Consider the following 24,177-nt stretch of genomic DNA (forward strand, 5'->3'; position numbering starts at 1 on the left):
CAATTCCTAAACTTACTTTACCTAACAGGGGATTATGGAAGGAAGTATGCCCACCGACCAGAAATAAAAGAGTATGCCTACGGCTAGGACAGGGACTCCCCCATTTTTGTACTAGTTGAACAACTATGTACTAACTTTTAGGGATTATACAATAATTTCTCAAAGCTAGAAATATACCTAGGTACCTACCTACTAGGTTGGTATTTTTAAGATATCCTAAAACAAAATCATTGACTTATGTAGATACTTAGGCATCTAATTTTATGAATAAAATCCTCCGGCTTTCCTGCATCGTTGCAAAGCCACATCTTCATAGATTTGTGGTAGGTAGGTAAATTATAACTGGCGAAGCAATGCGCCCGAATCGCGATATTGTTATCTATTCGCCCAGTCATTATTGCGTTGCGTCTCCTTCCTTTTCGGCATAACACACCAATCGAAGTTTTTTTTCTACAGCAATAAAACTGTGGCAATACGCTTTTAGCTGATACCTAACTCATCAACTCACTGCATACTGCATCACCATACGAGCGATCGTTGCTAGCTTTTTGAAAGATACCTACCTATAGTACGCGACAGGTCGAGATAGCAATCGGGGTATAAGGGGGGGGGGGGGTGCCCCACACACCCGCACTATCCCGTACCGGACTGCGGGCGAGCGGGGCGTCCCCCCGTTGCATTACATCTCCTTCCTTTAAAACACGCCAATCGCCAAGGAACATTTTGGAGCTTGAAGAGTTAGAGCGTGAAGAGAGCAGAAAAGAAAGAACGCTTCATAAAATAAGTGCTTTATTGATTAAAATTTGTAGGTTATACATACACAGGTTATTTATAAGGTACGTAATTAAAAATTAAATTGTACGTGTTTTTACTTTTTAATTACCTAAGAGAAAATATCAGCTTGGACTCTGTGACGAACATCCGAACACAAAACATAATTTACTATCTTTTGATTGGAAGCTAACAAAACTTACTATTAAGTAGAGGCGCCTGCGCTAACATCGAATTTGATTGTGTTAAGTATTCTGTCCAAATGTTATAAGTCCCTCAAATTGCTAATGTGCGTGGCCGCCATTTTAGTGACGTCAGCACTAGACTGAAGTTTCGAGCGGATGGTATATTTTTACTTAAATAAATGACGTCATTTCGGTGTTAATGAGACATGGATCCAGCGCAATAGCAATTTGCGGGACTTATAACAGGGTTATCTTTAGGTCCGCTATTCAACAAAGCAGAAATGGGCGGCTAGCAGGCCAACATGAATGTATATTAGAGAAAAATCGAGCGCTTCGATCACCCAGGTACTTGAAGCAAATACCTACAATAGAATAACGGCATTCCGAACCAGTGGTCAATTAAAACTACCTGACTATTCATAAGCACTTGTAAAAAGTTTACATGAATAAAAAAAACATTATATTCTATTCTATTCTAAAATAAGAGGTCGGACTCCAGTGCCCAATCTTTCGCTCTCGCTCGGCAGCCGATAAAGTATTTGCTTCGAGTATGTAAGAAGAGCGCGAACTCCACCTTATAAGTAAACCTATATTCTTCGTTCATTCTAAACTTCGTGGTCTATTCAAATATTAACAGGTATGCTTTGTCACATCTTGCTAAAGTAACTCAATGTAGAGTGCCCGGCAAGTATAGTGCATTCAAAATAAACTGGCGTGATTCCACTCGAGACCGTCATTAACAAAGTCGTGGCGGGTGAATTTAAAAGTATCAACAGAATGAGGTTAAAGGCTCCTTTAATAATGAATGGGTTCTATGAGTGTTTAGTCTATTACTCCTATTGTAAACGTGGGATGTCGAATGTAATCCTGTTGTTATTGCTAATGACGGTCTCAAGTGGAAACACGCCAGTTTATTTTGAATGCACTATAACTGGAGTCAAGACGCGATTGGCTGGCGAACGGCGGGTCCGTGCGATTGTTTGATCAGTCGGCGCGAGTGCACGCGATTGGTGGATACGTCGACTTTCGCTTCCCACCACCACCGTTTTCCCACTAAGCGCTTCGGGTCCAAGTATAGTGTTTGCTATACTATACTAATGTTGCTAACTTCTGGTCGAAATGAATAAATAATCAATCTATCTGTAATCTGGCGATGAGATACTTAGCAACGTTGTTTTTCAAGTCAAATGTTGTATGGACATTTTTGACAAATAACAACGTTGCTAAGTAACCTATCGATAGATTAGTAATCAATAATTTCGACCGTTAACGAAGTTGTGAGTGAAGTAAGTTTTACAGCCGCACTCAGAGTCGCTAATCGATACTTAAGATTGAGTTAAAACGAGATAGATTTATGTGAGAGCTATAGCTCTGTCTCGTTTAACTTAATCTTAAGATACGCTTAAGCGACTCTGAGTACGGCTGTTAGAGTCAAATTCGATGTTACAGCGAGCGGTATGGGTAATAAACCCTGAAAAATAACAACTTTCTATTTCACTTTAACTATTCAACTCTTTATTAATTTACTTTTAAGTGTATTTTGCTATTAATAATAAATTAAATTCTATTTCATGAACGGAGCATTTAAACATACTGCTTTAATCCCTCATCGATATCCTATATTAAAGCTTCAACACATAATTAAGGAAACGAATCTAAAATGGCAGCATTAGTCATTCCTTCTCACTTACCCACTATACTGTGCACAATGTGTGAGTGTGATGGAATGATTATCGACGCTTCGTCTCGATTCGTTTCTTTCTTGGCACGAGTTATACTTTACATGGTGCAATGCATTTTTCGGGTCGAATAATTACGGTACATGCTAATGAAGTCATCCACGTTTCTTCGGCTCGTCCGATGCAACCGACTCGTGCCGTTGTGTCTAGCTTTAATGCCTCTTGCTATTCCCGTCAGGGCTCGGAACCGGTTTTGAAAAAGCAGTTAGTATCGCGTTATAAGCTGGTTAAGGATAATTTCAATTAAAAAGAAAATATTTGGTTTTAAGGGTCCGTTTCCACTGACGCGGAGCGGATCGTGAATTGGTCAATCACAGGGCTCAAAATCTCCACTACGCATCAATGGAACAACTGTAACCTAAACCGCACTCATATCCGGTTCATTCGGTCGATGACCAAAACCGGTTGCGAAAATGAACCGGTTCCCGAACCCTGAATTTCCTGTATTTATGCCATCAATCTATACAAATCTCAAACCCATCAACTTGTAATTCCCAAAAAGGCGAAAAACCCTATGCACTAAGTAGCGAGACGATCTATATAACTATACTATATGTATAGAATCAATTAACAATATCATAAACAAAAAATAAACAATTTTCTCTAACCCATGCCAATAAAGAAATGTATCTAAAATGGCAGCATTACGCTTTCTGCCTCACTCGCACATTATACCTGTGTACAATGTGTGAGCGAGACGGAATGATTAGCACCGCTTCGTTTCGATTCGTTTCTTTACTGGCACAAGTTATTTATATTTACATACAACCGAAAGAATACAATAAATATTAATAGAACCTTATACTCTCTGTACAGTATCGTAAAATATTTTTTTACTTTTACTTTAATAGACTCTGCTTTCCTTACGTTAATTTTGTGTGACTCCGTGTTTTTAGTCTGTGGTGAAAATTCGTATGCAAGTTAGAACAATGCATAGACTAAAAGAAAAAGTTAGACGGCGCCCTCGCAAACACACGTGACAATAAAAATAAAACGAAGTTAATTTTTCAGTATTGACATTGTACGAGAAAGATTAGGCAGAATGGATCGCATCGAAATGTTTTTATGACGTCAGCAGAGATCAAGTTTATTTGTATGTCTGCTGCATTTCTGCGATCTGCCAGATGCAGCCGAATTTGTCATACATTTTTGTATTGTTAAATCCTTTGTGTGGGTTTCTTCCGGCTCCTGCGGGTATTGAGTATACCGTAAACTGATTCTTAGTATACCGTGTTTCCTTTTCTTTTAGTCCCTAGTGTAATACAAGTTTAAGTACGCTCTAAAAGTCATTTTTTGAGTTTCTCCTATCCGTGAATATTTAGTTTAAAAAAACCGTATATAATAATAAAAGACGACGCGGCCCGAGAAAACGTAAAGGTACATAATATTAATAAAATGTATTAGACATTGATATTATTTTTTTCCATAGTTTAATACGAAAAATGCGTGTGTGAGTTGAAAAATGCAAGATTTTTCTTTTTTTTTGAATGAAAAAAAAAACTTGCATATTTCTCGATTTTTCCTATTTTTCGGTGATTATTTGTATAAACTATTACAATATTTGTTGTAATAAATACAATACTAATTACAAGTAAATTAGTTTAGAAGATAATATTATAATCAAAACATAATGCAACAACTGAAAGCGTATTATTTTTAATTTTATGACGAAAAAGTCAGCTCATATAGGAAACTTGTTTCATTTTATTACTCTGTGCTTTTAGCTACAGTTAGCAAATTTATTAGCATTTTAGCCAGCAATACATAATCACAAGATAACTATGAGTGCCATAATTTGACATCATGTTTACTGTCTATTTTATTTCATTAGTCTTTGATGAAAGCGTAACATTATCATTTTCAAACTCATATTATATCGCAGGATATTGGCTTGCTAAAGTGTAGCTAGTTAACATATCATTTTTCTGATTTTCATAGAAAAATGAGCAAATATCACATTTCAAAAACAACTTTTTGAGACCCATCTATATAATTATATTACACACGACAAAAAAAAGGTTTTTTTTTGCGTTTTGCTACTTCTGGATCTTTTGTTCTCGACCAGTAGTGTAGTTTTGATGTATTCTTTAATAATTAAATTGCGTTAAGTAAATGATATGAATAACATCGAGAAACTTCTCCATAAAATACAAGCCTTAGTATGTAAGAATTAAGGTGGATATAGCTGCATGTTTGTGTGTCTGTGGCATGTTATTGTGTGTGTTTATGTGTGTGTTACTCGTCGTCTGTGTCCGCGTCGGATGAGAACTCCGCGGCTGTATGGAGTCTTGGCGGGAACGGGCCTCGGGTTTGTTGCCTGGAAAAAACAAGTGAAAATTAAAAAAAAAATCAACTGTCTAACTATCACGGTTCATGAGATACAGCCTGGTGAGTGGTGACTGACAGATAGACAGACAGACAGACGGACGGGCTCATGCACCTTCTAGTGGTAGAGTGGCTAGTAACTGTAACTGAGGAAAATGGTAGCTGAGTTTGTGTGGGCTCTTCTCAGCCTTGGGCGCGTTTGGAACCCTCGTAGCTTTAGTTTTAAGTACGTAATTAATTATCACCACTAATATATCATATCATCTTACAAATTAACAATTTTGACTATCAGTAAGCGTAATATGTAACCTATTCTGAATAAATAATTTGACTTTGAATATCATCATTAATAACCTAAATAATCTGGTTCACTACTGAGCACGGGTTTCCTTCCAGAAAAAAATCTCTCCTCTCCTACAGGCGCGTGACGTCATCCAGTGACGCACCACGGCCTGCGCCACTTTTGAAGGACGAATATACTTACGCGAGTCTTCTATAGTGGTTGAGCCACTCTTCCAGCATCTGCGCCTGTAGCAGGGGTCTGGCGTGCAGGCGCTGAGCGGCCGCGAAGGTGCCGCTACTGGCACGTGACGTCACCCAGCGCCGCACTACGGCCTCCTCCTCCGCTACCTTTGAAAATATACGATATCACATTCACTATACGATATCATATAAACATCACGAAAATCTATATTTACGTCATACTATTTTGTTGGCGACCTACCATGGACAGACTGAAGATTTTTTTTTTTAATTTATAGACTAAGGCTTGGCTGCAATCAGACCTGGTGGCAAGTGATGATGCAGCCTAAGATGGAGCGCGCTCGCCTAGAAGATGCCTATTCACTCTTGTCTTGAAGGTACCTATATTATAATTGGAGGGGAAAACTGAAAAAATATGTAAGGACACGAATATCACAAAAGCTACGAAGATCCAGCTCCCTTGCACGAGTGAACCAGGCTGGCAGCCAGCTGAGAGAAGTCGCGAAAGCTCGTGAGGCGCCCCAATCAGCCCCCCAATTGTGTAAGAAAAACGTATTCATCGTTATCGTAATCGTCAACAAATTCTGCCCTTTGATTGGTTGTGAAAAAATGTAAACAGCGATCAAAGGGCAGAATTTTTTGACGATAACGATGAATTTATTTTGTATTTGTATTTTTTTTTGATTTAGACTTGACGGCAGTGCCGTCTTTTAGTTGTAAATAGTTTGCTCATTGAACATCACGTCATCGTCCCCACCGTCGCGTGTCGTTGTGAGACTATAAAATTAGACGCGTGGTGTATCACGATTGTGACGCTGACGCTGTAGCGGCCAGTAGGGCCTACGCAGCATAGTCAATCCGAAACAACAAAAGTATCACGATTGATTATTCGTTTGGCTCTTGCCAGAGGCGCTTCTCAGTAAACACGGGGTGTCGTACTGTAGGTTTTAGACTTGTTGTTGTAACCTAATGTGGTTTCAGTTGGTTGAGGTTATAGGACTAGGTCGTGGTGTTAGCTGGTTGGTCTGGGACCGGTATGGGGATGGGATGGGAGGAGCCGGTCTAGGTAGGGTTACTTAGGGGTGTCTAGTCTCATTGGAGACGGTGTTATGATTCATAGTTGGTGAGAGTTGGTATAGTGATTATTGAACGTAGTTTGTGTTGTCTCTCGTAGTGTGCGAGAATATTGTTAGTGCGCCCACGAATGCTCAGTTAATCTAAAGGCTGTAATCCTGACGTATCTGGTTAACCATTACCGAAGGTTACTGTTAGTGGTTTAGTCTGTAGCGCACACACACACGCACAATACATGTGTGCATGCAGGGCGTATTGCAGAGCTGTACAAAATGTACTTCATGACGACAGACAGTACGTCGTACAGACGGTGAGAGACGCTTGCGCGGTAGGAATGCTTTTGTAATTGATAACAATAAAAATGTGCTCCAGTAAACAATGGTTTTAATTGCATAGCCCAGTGGTGGAGTGAACAAGTAGCCGCTCAGCCAGCAGCGAAAAAAGTCTCAAATATCAATAATAATATTATCCTTTCGTAGTGAAATGCCTTCAGACTTATACAAGCGCTTACGAAAGTCAGACAAGCATAGTACAATACAATAATAATACAACAAAACACAACAAAATAAGTGTTCAAAATATGGCATAGAATCTAGATAATACTGGTTAAAATACCGGCCAAGTGCGAGTCAGGCTCGCGCACCGAGGGTTCCGTAGTACAATCGTGTTTTTTCGACATTTTGCACGATAAATCAAAAACTATGATTCATAAAAATAAATAAAAATCTGTTTTAGAATCCACAGGTGAAGCACTTTCATATGATACCCCACTTGATATAGTTATCTTACTTTGATAATTGAAAATACTAATTATTAGTTCATGACCACAATTTAATTTTTTTGTGTGGTGTGACCACAAATTCACGGTTTTCAGATTTTTCCCCTAAAGCCAGCTATAAGATCTACCTACCTACCTGCCAAATTTCATGATTCTAGGTCAACGGGAAGTACCCTGTAGGTTTCTTGACAGACAAGACAGAAAGACAGACAGACAACAAAGTGATCCTATAAGGGTTCCGTTTTTCCTTTTGAGGTACGGGACCCTAAAAACGGCATAAAAATTACTAAGTTACCCAACCACCTTGTCATTTAGAAATCATCAAATACGTTTTTCTTACACAATCGGAGGGCTATTCCTAAAGATGATCACCACCATGATGAGCACCATCGCTCTGCCAAGAGTGTTACAACGAACTCCCGACTGCACTCACCTCGTCACAGGTGAGGAAATGTACGGGCAGCAGCTTCCCTTCCGAGTCCGTGAGGGGCAGGTACGTCGTGTCCTCGCCCTCCTCCTGTTGCTCCCTGCCGGTATAAAGAAGGACACCGGTGACTTAAATTTTTTTTTTTTTTTTTTTAACATTAGCCATGTTAAATGACTGATATTCCCCTTTTTCCTCTCCAACTAAGCGTGAAGCTTGTGCTAGGAGTAGGTACGACAATAGTGCAACGGGCGGGGTTTGAACCGTCGACCTTTCGGTTTTCAGTCCACTCCTATACCAGTTCAGCTATTGAGGCTCTATTGTGTAAAATGTTACATTTATTTATTTGCTAGAGGTTTCTCGCGGCTTACAATCTCTTATTGCCATGAAATAAAGAAATTTTCCCGCTGAAAAAGGGAGTTGCTTTTTTATAAAACCCTTTTATTTAACATCAGTTAAAAAAGGGTTTTGTAGCGTTTAAACCAGTCAAAACCGCGGCAAGTGCGCGAACGGACTCCCTTGAAAAAGGACTCCGGATGGGTTCGAAACTAGTCGGGCTAACGTCGACTAAACACGTGAGTACAGCCGGGACAGATATTATTTAGAAGGGTTTTATAGTTTCTAATTCTAATAAAGAGACACAATGGCACCGATTCTAAGCACAACCTAATTTTAGAGTATTCGCACCCTCTTCTTACTATTGTAATATGAAAAGGACAGAAGCAGTTTGACATTTCTAAATTTAATTTTTAGATGGTAAAACCCGTGATTTTAGCACGCACTCGCGAACCTACTGTTTAAATTTGTATTGTGCACTAAAATTTAGAGTCTTAAATGTGAAAGTCATGTTCCGTTCCCTTTTTAGCATTAGTAAAAAGAAAAGGATGCAGATACTCTAAATTTAGTTTAGAGAGAGACTAGAGAATCGGGGCCAATGGCGGCTAGGAACATCACTCCCCATCCCATACCGAAGGTGGAGACTCACCGACAGATGTATGCGTGTCGATGTGAATAAGGCTCAATGGGCACGAGCGCGGAGAAGTGTCCGCGCGTGTAGCCGAGGCACAATGGTGACTTGGAACAGAACTCCGGATCCCACAGCAAAGGTAGGTAGATTCCTGTGGGTGAAGTAGGTAAATAATTATATATTTGCGTTGCAAGTCGTATGCGATTTTAACAAAAACTTCAGGCGGAATTTTTTTCATTATTTGTAATTATTTACTAATTTATTAATTTAATAAAAATACATACAGATTTTTTCGTAAATTTTTTAGAGCATTTTTACATCTCGCCTAAATTAAAAAGTGTTCACGAAAAAATTAATTTACTAAAATCACATCTAGATGGCGTAGTCTACATAAAAGTGTTTTTTACTCGCACTTGACCGGTCTTTTTTATTAATGGTAGAAAAATTGTTGTCTCTGGTACAAATCAACTCACCCTGGAATCTGGCGTAGCCGAGCGCCTCCCCGCGGAAGGAGTTGACTATGTCGACGCCGTACACGAAGATCGGCCGCCGCATCACGTGCGCGAGCGCGAACACGTGTAGCTGTGCACAAATCAACTCACCCTGGAATCTGGCGTAGCCGAGCGCCTCCCCGCGGAAGGAGTTGACTATGTCGACGCCGTACACGAAGATCGGCCGCCGCATCACGTGCGCGAGCGCGAACACGTGTAGCTGTGCACAAATCAACTCACCCTGGAATCTGGCGTAGCCGAGCGCCTCCCCGCGGAAGGAGTTGACTATGTCGACGCCGTACACGAAGATCGGCCGCCGCATCACGTGCGCGAGCGCGAACACGTGTAGCTGTGCACAAATCAACTCACCCTGGAATCTGGCGTAGCCGAGCGCCTCCCCGCGGAAGGAGTTGACTATGTCGACGCCGTACACGAAGATCGGCCGCCGCATCACGTGCGCGAGCGCGAACACGTGTAGCTGTGCACAAATCAACTCACCCTGGAATCTGGCGTAGCCGAGCGCCTCCCCGCGGAAGGAGTTGACTATGTCGACGCCGTACACGAAGATCGGCCGCCGCATCACGTGCGCGAGCGCGAACACGTGTAGCTGTGCACAAATCAACTCACCCTGGAATCTGGCGTAGCCGAGCGCCTCCCCGCGGAAGGAGTTGACTATGTCGACGCCGTACACGAAGATCGGCCGCCGCATCACGTGCGCGAGCGCGAACACGTGTAGCTGTGCACAAACATACTTTACTGTAGTATTACGTACTACCTATATATTATAGGTAAAATATCAGTGGGTGTCAACCATTTTGAGTCACTAACCAAACACAAATATGTTTTCAATAAACATACGAAATTCAATTCCAAAATGTTTTCAAAAACATTCCAAATTCAATCAAAAAACGGTTTCATTTGTGACGCTTTTAACTTAAGTAGATGTACGGGAGCGGTGGAGATCTCCCACCGAGCGGTTGGTTGTGCTCGGTAGCGCCAGCTGGGCCGACGACGGTTGTATCTTGAAACTTCTATATATAGTCCAGATTGCAGAACACTCTGTTAGTGCCAGTACTGTCGGCGGTACATTTGTTCAGGACTACGTCATCGATTGAACAGCGCCATCTAGTTTCTACTGTGGCAACCGCCACATCTACCGCCGCCATATATTTTAACCAGGCGAGATTGCAGTAAAGGGCTAACTTGTACCTGTATCTTGTTTGTTTGTTTATTGGTTTTTTGGTTTGTCATTCAATCACGTCGCAACGGATCGACGTGATTTTTTGCATGGGTATAGTTTAAGACCTGGAGAGTGACATAGGCTACTTTAAATCAAAGAGTTCCCACGGGATTTTAAAAACCTTAATCTACGCGTACGAAGTCGCGGGAATCAGCTAGTAAAAAAATATAATAAAAAATAAAACTGACACTGTCATTGACTAACAAGTTGACTTGTCACGTCAGTCAGTCAGTGAGAGTACCTGGTGTAGCGCAGTGCCCGGCCTCGCGGCGGCGGCCACGAGTCTCGACCACTCGGAACGTAGCTGCGTTTCCTCCGGTTGGTAGTGCAGCTGCGCCGCCTGCAGCCGTTCCCACGCCGTCCAGCGCGCGTAGAAACTGTACAGCCACATCTCCGTTATAAACTAACAAATCAACTTGTTAATATAAACGTGTACGGGAGCGGTGTGCAGGCTCGACCGTACCAAAGAGGAGATCTCCCACCGAGCGGTTGGTTGTGCTCGGTAGCGCCAGCTGGGCCGACGGTTATGTCTTGAAACTTCTATATATAGTCCAGATTGCAGAAAACTCCGTTAGTGCGATTGCTATCGGCGGTACATTTGTTCGGGACTACGTCATCGATTGAACAGCGCCATCTAGTTTCTATTGTGGTAACCGCCACAAACGTAAGCTCATTGAAAAATCCTATTACAATGTAAAGGATTATTTAAATGATAAGCAAGCTTGGGAATGAGTTACTTAACGGCTATGTGATAGTTCTAATACTTAAGTTTAATTTATGATTTTGTAAAGTGGTGATAATAAAAAGAATACCTTCTTAGATAATACTTTTTTAGAGTTTGCTGTGGGCTCTTCTCAGACCTGGGCGCGTTCGGAACCCTCGTAGCTTTAGTTTTAAGTTTGCGTGATAATTATCACCACTATATCTTACAAATCCAACATCTGACCATCAAAAAGAGTAATTTATTACCTATTTTGAATAAATCATTTGACTTGACTTGACTTTAATCTTGTCGCCTTCCACGTCAAGTAACCAACTTCAACAACACATATTAAGGAGTCTGAAAATCAGCTACTGGGCAGGTTCAACTTGTCCAACTGCAGACGATTAGCGAGAAGTCACGGTTTTCGGATTTTTCCTTCTACGTGTGCTATAAGACCTAACTACCTGCCAAATTTCATGATGCTAGGTCAACGGGAAATAACCCACAGGTTTCTTAACAGACAAGATAACGAAGTGATCCTATTAGAGTTCCTTTTTTTCATTTGAGGTACGGAACCCTAAGAACAATGCTTCCTCGTCGGCGGCGGTGGGACTATCTGAGCAATTTACAAATTCCTAACACCAATAAATTGTTTACCAAATACCAATTGGAACTCGGCAATAGAGCGGCTAGCGAAGTGGATAGAACGCGGACTCGCCTTCTAATCGGAGGTCGGGGGTTCGATCCCGGGCACGCACCACTAACTTTCCGGAGCTATGTGCGTTTTAAGTAATTAAATTACTTGCTTTAACGGTGAAGGAAAACATCGTGAGGAAACCACCATGCCTGAGAGTTCTCCATTATGTTCTCAAAGGTGTGTGAAGTCTATCAATCCGCACATGGCCAGCGTGGTACTTCTCTCTCTGAGAGGAGACCCGTGCTCTGTAGTGAGCCGGTGATGGGTTGATCATGATGAATAGATTGGAACGGGCGGGTGATATAAGTATACCTGCGGTGCGCGTGATGCAGCGCGTCGGCCAACGCGGCGCGCAGCACGTTGGTGCGGTCGGACACGCCGTACGCGGCCTGGCACACCGCGTCCATCAGGCAGTCGCCTGCGGAGCGGTTCCACAGTGCGTACAGGCGCGAACCTGCGCACACATCAATAGTGTCACAAGACTCTTTACACTTTACCGTTTTCAGCAGAAACAGCTGAAAACGGCAAGCGGCGCAAGTATGCCTCTCTTATAGAGAGTTACATTTTTGTGCCGTTTGCCGTGGAGACCCTGGGGCCATGGAGTCTTAGTGCTAAAAATTTTTTACGAGACATTTCACCGCGATTAATAGCCTCAACTGGTGACAGAAGGGCTGGCTCATTTTTTGCGCAGCGGATCAGCCTGGCTGTCCAGCGCGGAAATGCAGCCAGTATTCTTGGCACCATTCCACGCGGTCATGATTTATATAGTAATTAGATAAGGCTAGCTTTAAGTTTTAATGTATTAAAAAATAAAAATAAAAAGATAGACATAAAAAACTTTACTGAGTAATATAGGTATTATAGTGATTTGATATAGTGTATAAAACATGTTAAATTCAAACTCAAACTCAAATTCAAACTCCGTTGGCACCCTTCGGGTACGGAACACTGACCCATTTTTTGCAATGGGATTTATACTCACCTAGTGTGACAGTGAGATGCAAACTCCAATTAATTAACGGTGGGTCGGCCTCCAACGTTTGTTGCGCGTCGCGGTCCAACAGCTCTGAGAATAGCTGCTCTTGTATCGCCGCCGGAAGCTCTTCGATATCTGTACATAAAGACCATACCACATCAGAAGTGGGATCAGTGTGAAAGGGAGGGATAAATGCTTCGACAGTAAACATAAGCGGTTTTGATGTCAGACAAATGGTTCGATAGTAATCATGGCAGTTTTGATGTCAGACAAATGGTTCGACAGTAATCATAGGCAGTTTTGATGTCAGACAAATGGTTCGACAGTAATCATAGGCAGTTTTGATGTCAGACAAATGGTTCGACAGTAATCATAGGCAGTTATGATGTCGAACAAATGGTTAGACAGTAATCATAGGCAGTTTAGATGACAGACAAATGGTTCGACAGTAATCGTGGCAGTTTTGATGTCAGACAAATGGTTCGACAGCATAGGCAGTTTTGATGTCAGACAAATGGTTCGACAGTAATCATAGGCAGTTATGATGTCGAACAAATGGTTAGACAGTAATCATAGGCAGTTTAGATGACAGACAAATGGTTCGACAGTAATCGTGGCAGTTTTGATGTCAGACAAATGGTTCGACAGTAATCATAGGCAGTTTTGATGTCAGACAAATGGTTCGACAGTAATCATAGGCAGTTTTGATGTCAGACAAATGGTTCGACAGTAATCATAGGCAGTTATGATGTCGAACAAATGGTTAGACAGTAATCATAGGCAGTTTAGATGACAGACAAATGGTTCGACAGTAATCGTGGCAGTTTTGATGTCAGACAAATGGTTCGACAGTAATCATAGGCAGTTTTGATGTCAGACAAATGGTTCGACAGTAATCATAGGCAGTTATGATGTCGAACAAATGGTTAGACAGTAATCATAGGCAGTTTAGATGACAGACAAATGGTTCGACAGTAATCATGGCAGTTTTGATGTCAGACAAATGGTTCGACAGTAATCATAGGCAGTTTTGATGTCAGAAAAATGGTTCGACAGTAATCATAGGCAGTTTTGATGTCAGACAAATGGTTCGACAGTAATCATAGGCAGTTTTGATGTCAAACAAATGGTTCGACAGTAATCATAGGCAGTTTTGATGTCAGAAAAATGGTTCGACAGTAGTCATAGGCAGTTTAGATGACAGACAAATGGTTCGAAAGTAATCATAGGCAGTTTTGATGTCAAACAAATGGTTCGACAGTAATCATAGGCAGTTTTGATGTCAGAAAAATGGTTCGACAGTAATCATAGGCAGTTTTGATGTCAGACAAATGGTTCGACAGTAATCATAGGCAGTTTAGATGTCAGACAAATGGTTCGACAGTAATCATAGGCAGTTTTGATGTCAGAAAAATGGTTCGACAGTAATCATAGGCAGTTTAGATGACAGACAAATGGTTCGAAAGTAATCATAGACAGTTTTGATGTCAGACAAATGGTTCGATAGTAATCATAGGCAGTGTTGATGTCAGACAAATGGTTCGACAGTAATCATAGGCAGTTTTGATGTCATACAAATGGTTCGACAGTAATCATAGGCAGTTTTGATGTCAGACAAATGGTTCGACAGTAATCATAGGCAGTTTTGATGTCAGACAAATGGTTCGACAGTAATCATAGGCAGTTTTGATGTCAGACAAATGGTTCGACAGTAATCATAGGCAGTTTTGATGTCAGACAAATGGTTCGACAGTAATCATAGGCAGTTTAGATGACAGACAAATGGTTCGATAGTAATCATAGGCAGTTTTGATGTCAGAAAAATGGTTCGACAGTAATCATAGGCAGTTTTGATGACAGACAAATGGTTCGACAGTAATCATAGGCAGTTTTGATGTCAGAAAAATGGTTCGACAGTAATCATAGGCAGTTTAGATGACAGACAAATGGTTCGAAAGTAATCATAGGCAGTTTTGATGTCAGACAAATGGTTCGATAGTAATCATAGGCAGTTTTGATGTCAGAAAAATGGTTCGACAGTAATCATAGGCAGTTTTGATGTCAGACAAATAGTTCGACAGTAATCATAGGCAGTTTTGATGACAGACAAATGGTTCGACAGTAATCATAGGCAGTTTTGATGTCAAACAAATGGTTCGACAGTAATCATATGCAGTTTAGATGACAGACAAATGGTTCGACAGTAATCATAGGCAGTTTTGATGACAGACAAATTGTTCGACAGTAATCATAGGCAGTTTTGATATCAGACAAATGGTTCGACAGTAATCATAGGCAGTTTAGATGACAGACAAATGGTTCGACAGTAATCATAGCAGGTTTTGATGTCAGACAAATGCTTCGATAGTAGTCATAACTTTTTGTAAATAATGAAGCAATTTAGAGGCAAGTGCGGAAAAGTAATTATTACCTGAAGGCAGGGAAAACGTGCAGAACTCGTTGATGTACCGACACGGAAAGCTGCCCTTTTTGTGACGCACACAGCTCGAGATGTGCCGACGAATAGCAGTCGCGAGATCCGGCGCTGTAACAGATAGAAAATATAATATACTGCGGCGACCCGCATTTTTTCGGATGGATCTCTAATTTAAAAACAAAAGTGGCCTACATATGTCGGGAATAATGTAGATTTCTAATATGGTGAAAGAATTTTTGGAATTGGTCTAGTAGTTTTTGAGTTAATTGCAAAAATACAGAAAATCAGATTTCCCACTTGGTATTTAAAACCCTTAATCCACGCAGGCGAAGCCGTGGACATTATTTGGTACATATTGGAATACATACACATAATTATCATATTACGTTTATAATCTAGTCAGTAGATACCCTTATTATAAATGCGAAAGTGTGTTCGTTTGTTGGTTTGTCGTTCAATCACGTCGCAACGGTGCAACGGATTGACGTGATTTCTTACATGGGTATAGATAAAGATAGGGTTACTTTTTAGGGAAAATCGAAGAGTTCCCACGGGATTTTTAAAAACCGAATTCCACGCGGACGAAGTCGCGGGCATCAGCTAGTATTTCATATATTTTTAATTGAATATATGTTTAATTGAAATCAGTCCATACCTACGTAGGAAGGTGACCTTTTCAGTCCGGGGCCACCGCCCGATATTCGAGACAGCAATGTCGACAGTATTTCTTGTCTTTGAAATCTGAAAACCAAATTTTTATTTAGATTGTGTACAACGGAATCAGTACCAATGGTACTGATTCCGTTGTACACAATCTCTAAACTAAACTAAAATGCCACGTCTAAATCTATTGCTATCCCTTTCATAATGTTGCTAGCGGGAAAGGATGCACTAGATTTAGACCTGTTAATTTAGTTTAGTTTACAGATTGTGTACAACGGAATTAGTCACAATGTGGCATTATTTTTTGGCCTGTTTTTGAAGCAATTATTGCCAATCCATAGTAAATTAGTTATTTTTTTTCTTAAAATAAAGAATATTATCCATGTTAAATGACTAATATTCCCCGTTCCTCTCCAACTAAGCGTCAAGCTTGTCATAGGAGTAGGTACGACAATAGTGCAACGGGCGGGGTTTGAACCGTCGACCTTTCGGTTTTCAGTCCACTCCTTTACCCGTTGAGCTATTTAGGCTCTAAATTATTTATAATTCAATGGTTAGGTTTTGTTTTTGTGCTTACCTGATGGCTAGATGAACGAGGGTGTGGCCAGGATCGAAGGCCGAGGCGCGATTCAACAGGGCGACTTCGGAGGCCGTCAGGGCTCTCGCGGGGTCCCCTCCCGATGATAAATAGGCATCCACACAACGCGCGTCGCCCTCCACCACACCTGTTGTAAACCATGGGATTATGAGAGTGAGGGAATATAAAGTGCGCACACACTTGTGCACTATAATATTGCGCAGTTGGCTAGTCTCGGTTGAGATTGGCCGAAAATCAGTACCCTTGCGAAAGTGTGTTTGTTTGTTGGTTTGTCCTTCAATCACGTCGCAACGGTGCAACGGATTGACGTGATTTTTTTCATGGGTATAGATAAAGACCTGAAGAGTGACATAGGCTACTTTTTATCCCGGAAAATTAAAAAGTTCCCATGGGATTTTCAAAAACCTAAAACCACGCGGACCGACAGGGTTGCGAAGCTCAAGTGGCAATGGGCAGAGCACATGGTTCGTATAACCGATAGACGTTGGGGTCCCAAGGTGCTGGTATGGCGACTTCGCACCGGAAGACGCAGCGTTGGAAGACTCCCCACTAGGTGGACGGACGACATCAGACGAGTCGCAGGGAGCCGCTGGATGGCGGCGGCGCAAGACCGTGTCGTGTGGAAGTCCCTACAAGAGACCTATGTCCAGCAGTGGACGTCTATCGGTTGATGATGATGATGAAATCCACGCGGACAAAGTCGTGGGTGTAATATTGAATACGGCAATAGTAATATTGAATTAATTATATAGTGACCTAGGCAAGCTTGCAGCCATATCCAGTCGGTGTTGTTCCTTCGCTTGGAGCGGCGCGCGTTGGCGTCAACGTCGTGCTGCGACGTGGGCTGACTGTTGCAGATGTCGTTGATACCTACTGGAAACATACGTTGTAGTGATGGGCGATCGTTGCAAAAAAAAACAATCGAATGAATCGAACAATTGGTTGTCGATTTATTCGTACAAAAACAATCGAATAAAAATCGACAACTGACTCAAATTTTTAGATTGTCTACGAATGCAGAGCGCACGGTGTGGAACAAATAAATCGAAAATCTAAAACAATTGCGCAATTGCCTTCCATTTTCAATTCATTCGTCCCTACGTACGAGTACGTACGGTACGAGTAACAATTGAACAATCGAAAACAATCATTTTCGGTTGTGTATGCATCTACATATGCGTCTCTATCGTATCTAGCGTTAGATAGGAAAAAATGGAGAAGTCTAGAAGAGGCCTATGTCCAAAGAGGACAACCTGAACTGTAAATTGCTGGTGTTACAAATTTTTTTAGAATAAATTATGTAGGATAGGATAATTAAATAATAGGAAATAAGAAATTAGTAATACGGTTAGTTAGTAATATAAGATGTAAAACTAGTGTATCAGTGAATAAAGGCTATTTTTATTTTTTTATTTTATGCATCTACATATGCATTCATGTTCGATTAGCAGGAGCTTAGTAAAAGGATCTCGTTAGCACCCTTCGTATAGGGAGCCCTGTCATATTTACCAGCGGCGGCGGGGTGTGTGGGGTGTGTGGGGTGCGCGACGTGCGGGCGGTGCACCGGCGCGGGCGCACCACACATCGCACACTTCATCGAGCGAGGCCAGTTCTCGTACGTGCACGTCTGTAACGACACAGCACAAATTATACAATCGTACAAGAAATAAGAAAGAAGAAGAAAGAAAACTGGTTTATTCATCTAATGCCTAAGGTACAAACAAACTTAAAAATAATGGTTAGTAGATAGTAGTTAGTAGATAATAAGAAGTACTTAATAATTAAATAACGGCAAGCGGCGCAAGTATGCCTCTTATCGAGAGTTGCATTTCTGTTCCGTTTGCCGTGGAGACCCTGGGGCCATGGAGTCTTAGTGCTAAAAAAAATTACGAGACATTTCACCGCGATTAATAGCCTCATCTGGTGACAGAAGGGCTGGCTCATTTTTTACGCAACGGATCAGCCTGGCTGTCCTATTCTTGGCATCATTCCACGCGGGCATGATTTGTATAGTAATAAGAAGCTTTAAGTTTTATTGTAATATTTCCATTAAAAAAAAAAGATTTCAAAACAAGGAAATTACGGTTAAATTTTTTTAAATGGTCATGGCAGCCATTTTGAAATCTTTATTATTTGTTGCTATAACGGCAATAGAAATACAGACTTTGTGAAAATTTCAACTCTATACCTATTACAGTTCATGAGAGACAGCCCGCTCATAGACGGAAAGACGGACGGACGGCTGGATAGCAGAGGCTTAGTAATAGGGTCATGTTGGCACCCTTTGGGTACGGAACCCTAAAAATGATCCCCATATTGACTTCATCAATTGATATTGAAAGTGTAACTTCTTGCAACACGCGAACTGACGGTTCTAAATGAGCATCAATACGACTCACCGCACAGGGCCACTTGGTGACGGCCGAGGCGCCGGCCTGGCCCTGCGGAGATGATATCCTCAAAGGTTTCAGCCTCTCTGCTATGGCTTCCGCACCTACAACCAAAATAAACAAATAAATGGCTTTTCACTGACCAACATCAACATGTACGAGAAAAGAAGAAATTGAAAATCAAATCAAATTATAAATAGATATTATACAGTACGCGGCCGAAAGTAATGTACATCGGCCTTTAGAATAACATTTCGGCTTTGTAGAGCGTTGTCTGTCACTCATACCTATATGACGTTCTGTCGGTTTCAACGACAGGGACAACGCTCTACAAATCTGCTATCTCCTACTAAAGGTCGATGTACATTACTTTCGGCCGCGTACTGTACTTTAGTCTTTAATGATGTTAAGCTAATTTCGTGGTTTAACGACATATTATAATGTAGATTAATTTGACGATTTTGATTTGTCGATATTTCGAGTCTGTTGCATTAGGCGTGGTCACGACGGGACTGCAGTGCTGCGAGCGATGAAGCTCGAGTTGACAATGGATAGCGTGGATGTCGTACTGCATCTACGTTAATAGTAATGAGTGCAATTTGCTGGACAGCTCGTGAAGTTCCAGCGAAAAGAACAAAAAAGAGGGTAGTTTGTTATTATCCATGACAGCTCAGCCAACCAGGCTGAGTTGTTGGTTCTAGAGCCTATCTACGAAATGAACGAACCACAATCGTCTTGTGCGGGCAGAGCGCTGGCGCCATCTTGCAGCTTGAAGATGTCCTCGCCGAGGGACGGCTTCTGTGCTCGACACATGGTACACTGCGAACAATTACATTAATTATGCAAGCTATCTCTGGACCAAATGTCAAAATCTGTTAAATGGTTGGGTTGTGAAAAGCTGACAGACAGACACACTTTCGCACTTATAATATGCATATTGTAGCGGATTTCCGCTAGATTTGTCTCTAGCCTTTAAAGGGAAATAAGACATCGCAAGCGTGTGTGACGCCATCAGTAGAGTAGTGTTTCATCGTAAATAGACACTGTAAGTGACTGGAGGTCAGCATATGCCTTATTTGGCACTCTCGAGTTACCGCGTGCGTTCATTTTTATGTAGAAAAACAATATTATGCCATACAATCTCTAAGCAGAGATTAACGGAAAAATATAGATGGAAGAGGTACAGAACACAAAAGTGCCTTATATGATGCTAGCTGATGCCTGCGACTTCGTCCGCGTGGAATTAGGTTTTTTAAAAATTCCGTGGGAACTCTTTGATTTTCCGGGTTAAAAAGTAGCCTATGTCCTTCCCCGGGATGCAAGCTATCTCTGTACTAAATTTCGTCAAAATCGGTTGGATGGTTGAGCTGTGAAAGGCTAGCAGACAGACAAGACACACTTTCGCATTTATAATATTAGTATGGATTCCGATACAATGTTTGTAAATCCTAAAGCCTATGCCCGTCCTTGGAGTGCAGGCTACCTCTGAACAAAATAGATGATGCCCGCGACTTTATCCAGGTGTATTTAGATTTCTTCTTAATCCCGTGGAAACTCTTTGATCAGGGACAGAAAGTAGCCTGTCCGTCCATGGGATGCAAGCTATCTCTGTAAGACAGGTCGTCAAAATTGGTTAAACGGATGGGCCGTGTTTTTTTAAAAATAATATATACCTACTAGCTGATGCCCGCGACTTCGTCCGCGTGGATTTATATGTTCAAAATCCCGCGGGAACTCTTTAATTTTCCGTAATGAAAATCAGTCTATACCACTCTCCAGATCTTTAACTATATCCATGTGAAAAATCACGTTGATTCATTATTCCGTTTCGACGTGATTGAAGGACATACTAGTAAACCAACAAACAAACACTTTCGCATTTAAATTAGGGGTAGTACAAAAGTATTGCAATAATTTAAATGAAAAAGTCAAGACCATTGACCATTGTTGGCAAAACCAATAACTTTTTACGACTCAACATAAACATTACTCATTGCTAAACAGTTGATAACAAAAGTCAATAAAATAAAAAAAAAGTAAAATCATCCACACGATAGCAGCCAGAGTTCAAACCAGTTTTAAGCTTAGGGCACACGATCGACGTGTCGGCCGACAAAAAGTTTTAAATTGGGGGTTTAAAGTGGGTGGACCCTAAAATAGTATTGTTTCCACAGATGACAGAAACAACGTCATTTGTGCGTGTCAGCCTTCCCCTCTTACCGCACCTCACCACAAAAAAAGTCATGAATGAATTTGAAACTGCAAAGTGAAAATTGCAAATCAACGTTTGGAATTATGCTTATTTTTAGCAAAAGAATATATTTTTTTGACACAAACTAAACTAATTAGAAATTATTATGAAGTAAAATGTGAGTTATGAATTTTTTGTTTTTCTAGTTCTTTATATAGTTTTATCTACGCACGACGTTGCCTCAAAATTAACCCTAACATAGAGATTTTTCAAGGGCCATAACTTTAAAAATAAATATAATTTTACTATATTTATTGTTTTAGGGCATAGATAATGGAGAGATAAATCGATATATGGCTTAGTTATAGATCTAGAACAACAAAGAACAGAATACCATCCTGGAAGAACCAGTCTCCATATTCCTGTTTTGTCCTCGCAACAATTCAATTAGGTACAATAGGCATCCAGACAAAAAGTCTCAAGTATGCTCAAGCTCTAAATAGAAACATAAACAATAGGTGGGTACAAAAAATTGAGAAACACAATACCTTGCGTGAAAGTGGGAAGTTCTCGTATGTGCAGATCTCACATTTCCACTTGTTGCCTTCAGTAGGGGCCGAGCTTGCTGTCATCTGCAGCAAGCAAAGATGATTAACTGAGTGTCATGACCTCTTCCATTATCACTAAATGATAGGGGTTTTTTTTCTAAATATATAAAAGGACATGGTACCTGACTGACTGACTGACTGATCTATCAAAGCACAGCTCAAGCTGGGCGGATCAGGCTGAAATTTGGCATGCAGATAGAGATGTAGTGAAGATTATGAAGTAGACATTACCTGAGAAAGGTTTTTTTGTAATACAAGCCCTATAGGGGTAAAATAGGGATTTGAAATTTGTGTAGTCCACGTAGACTAAGCTGTGGGCCTAAGCTAGTTGGGAATAATAACATAGACCTTAGAGGAGACCCGTCCTCAGTAGTGAGCCAACGATGGGTTGGTGATGATGAACTCCCACGATTCCCAATATCACTACGCATATTATAAATGCAAAAGTGTGTTTGTTTGTTGATTAGTCCAATCGCAACGGAGCAACAGATCGACGTGATTTTTTGCATGGGTATAGTTAACGATCAAATAGTTCCCACAGGATTTAAAAACCTAAATCTCCATGGACGAAGTCATGGGTATCAGCTAGTTTCTCATGACTTATTTGTTTCTTATGTTTTAATAATGATTATTTCTTATTATCAAGTGTGTTGATCGCCTACTGGTTAAGTTGTCAGTGTTCTATTTGAGTGGTAGGGGGTTCAATCCCAGACAGGCAGTTCTAACTTTTCAGAGCTCTGGGCATTTTAAGCAATTAAATATCGCATCCTTTAATACATCGTGAGGAAATCTACATGCCTGAGAGTTCTTCATAATGTTCTTAAAGGTGTGCAAAGTATTCGAATCCGCACTTTGCCAGCGTGGTGGACTATGACCAAGCACTTCTCATTATGAAGACCCCATGTTCAGTAGTGAGCCGGCAATGGGATAATGATGAAATTTGTACTTCTTTTAGTTTGTGCATAATATTAATGTTAGTATAGTTAGAAAGTGTGCTAGTTTAGCAATACATTAGAGCTAAGTAATATATTATGTTTATGTAATTCTTTATTTCGTATTCCTGTGACTAGGTTTTTAATTGCATATTTACATGTGCCAGGCAGAATCTAAATGTATAAAAGGAAAAGCTGACTGATTGACTGATCTATCAACGTACAGTTCAAAATACTGGATGGATCAGGCTAAAATTTGGTATGCAGATAGTTATTATGAAGGATTTTGAAAATTTAACCCCTAAGGGGGTGAAATAGGGGTTTGAAATTTGCATAGTCCATGCGGATAAAATTGCAGGACTTTTAAGAAGTCTACCACGCTGGCCAAGTGCACATTGGCATTTGGGATATACCTATGGATTAAAACAATAAGATGATAGCTTACCTGAGCAATGTTAGTCTGTGAAGTGTGCACAGAGGCATCAACCTGTGCACCAGACTCTGCAGCGGGCAGCCCCGCCTCGCTGGCAGCCAATGATGGACTCTTGTTGCTTCCATCATACTGCGACTCCTCACTCATTGTACCATCCACCAGCCTTATGGTTGTTAACCATTGACTTTCAGCACATACGTACTACAGCTATGATGTACACATTCTAACAGATTCCTTTAACATCCATGTACGTAGAATAGCTAGTGTATTTGTACAGTCGCTTTTGTCCTTTTTTTCTATATATTTAACCTTACTTCGATTGTCCACGTTATGTTTATATGATCTGAAAACAATATGAGCTTTCTAAGTACGGAATATTGTACTTCTATATAGCTACAACGACTACGTACGATCAAAATAAATTAGTGAAGGCACAATTCACTAAGCACTGCACAAATTCTAGTTAGAAATTTTGACAGATCCATAAGCGAATGTTCGCAAGAATTTTGATTTTATTCAGGTAGTTACACCTCCGGAAAATGAGTTACGACGAATCTTGGGAATCTTGGCATCGCTCATCTCCAAATTTTGGCGTTGTTACACAACAAAAATGCATTGAGACACGGGTGGCATAAGGTCAAGTACGAAACGGTAAAATATAATTCACTCACTTTGGTTAGGTGAACAGTTTATTGTTGTAGTTATACGATTTTATGTTTACACAAGAATATATGATAAAATACTCAAAACAAACCGGGGCAGACGGTAGGAAACTTAAAGAAACAACGAAGATAAAGGCGATTATGTTTATTACGGTATTTTGACAAATAAATTTGTGTCAGATCGAAACCATGGCTCATCAGCGCGAGAAATTATCAATGAAATGGGAAATAATTGTTACTGTATTGGTTGAAAAACATATAGTTTTTGTTTCTGTCCAATGAATAGATGGCATAAATTTCAAGACCACCAATGAGAGTTTATTAAATAATTTTAAGACGAATCACAAAATAGTAGAATATTTGCAACCACAACAGCTTACAGCACAGATTTCTGGTCGGTGGCACAGACC

At 40.7% G+C, this 24,177-nt stretch overlaps 1 protein-coding gene across 1 annotated transcript; it reads right to left on the reverse strand.

Annotated features, from left to right (window-relative positions):
• Positions 1-769: 769 nt before the first annotated feature.
• On the reverse strand, positions 770-24,141 carry LOC117993463 (ubiquitin thioesterase trabid-like). The gene is made up of 18 exons (XM_069507027.1): positions 23,777-24,141; positions 23,118-23,448; positions 21,681-21,764; positions 19,667-19,760; positions 18,951-19,045; positions 18,061-18,178; positions 17,308-17,421; positions 16,531-16,678; positions 15,946-16,031; positions 15,285-15,398; positions 12,860-12,988; positions 12,190-12,331; positions 10,719-10,854; positions 9,865-9,973; positions 8,765-8,897; positions 7,789-7,882; positions 5,505-5,650; positions 770-5,012 (listed from the first exon to the last, which is right to left on the reverse strand). The coding sequence occupies exons 2-18, from the start codon at positions 23,250-23,252 to the stop codon at positions 4,931-4,933; spliced, it is 1,959 nt and encodes a 652-aa protein (XP_069363128.1). The 5' UTR covers positions 23,253-23,448; positions 23,777-24,141; the 3' UTR covers positions 770-4,930.
• Between the last annotated feature and the right edge of the window lie 36 nt (positions 24,142-24,177).

This window comes from Maniola hyperantus, chromosome 24 (genome assembly GCF_902806685.2).
Source record: "Maniola hyperantus chromosome 24, iAphHyp1.2, whole genome shotgun sequence".
NCBI classification, from domain to species: Eukaryota; Metazoa; Arthropoda; class Insecta; order Lepidoptera; family Nymphalidae; genus Maniola; species Maniola hyperantus.

Excerpts from the sequence above, each read along its gene's own strand:
- LOC117993463 (XM_069507027.1), bottom strand. The coding sequence starts at position 23,252 with ATGAGTGAGGAGTCGCAGTATGATGGAAGCAACAAGAGTCCATCATTG. Across the intron at positions 16,032-16,530 it reads CTCGTTCATCTAGCCATCAG|ATTTCAAAGACAAGAAATAC; the intron begins GTAAGCACAAAA and ends TTTGGTTTTCAG. Across the intron at positions 5,013-5,504 it reads AACCACTATAGAAGACTCGC|GCAACAAACCCGAGGCCCGT; the intron begins GTAAGTATATTC and ends TGTTTTTTCCAG.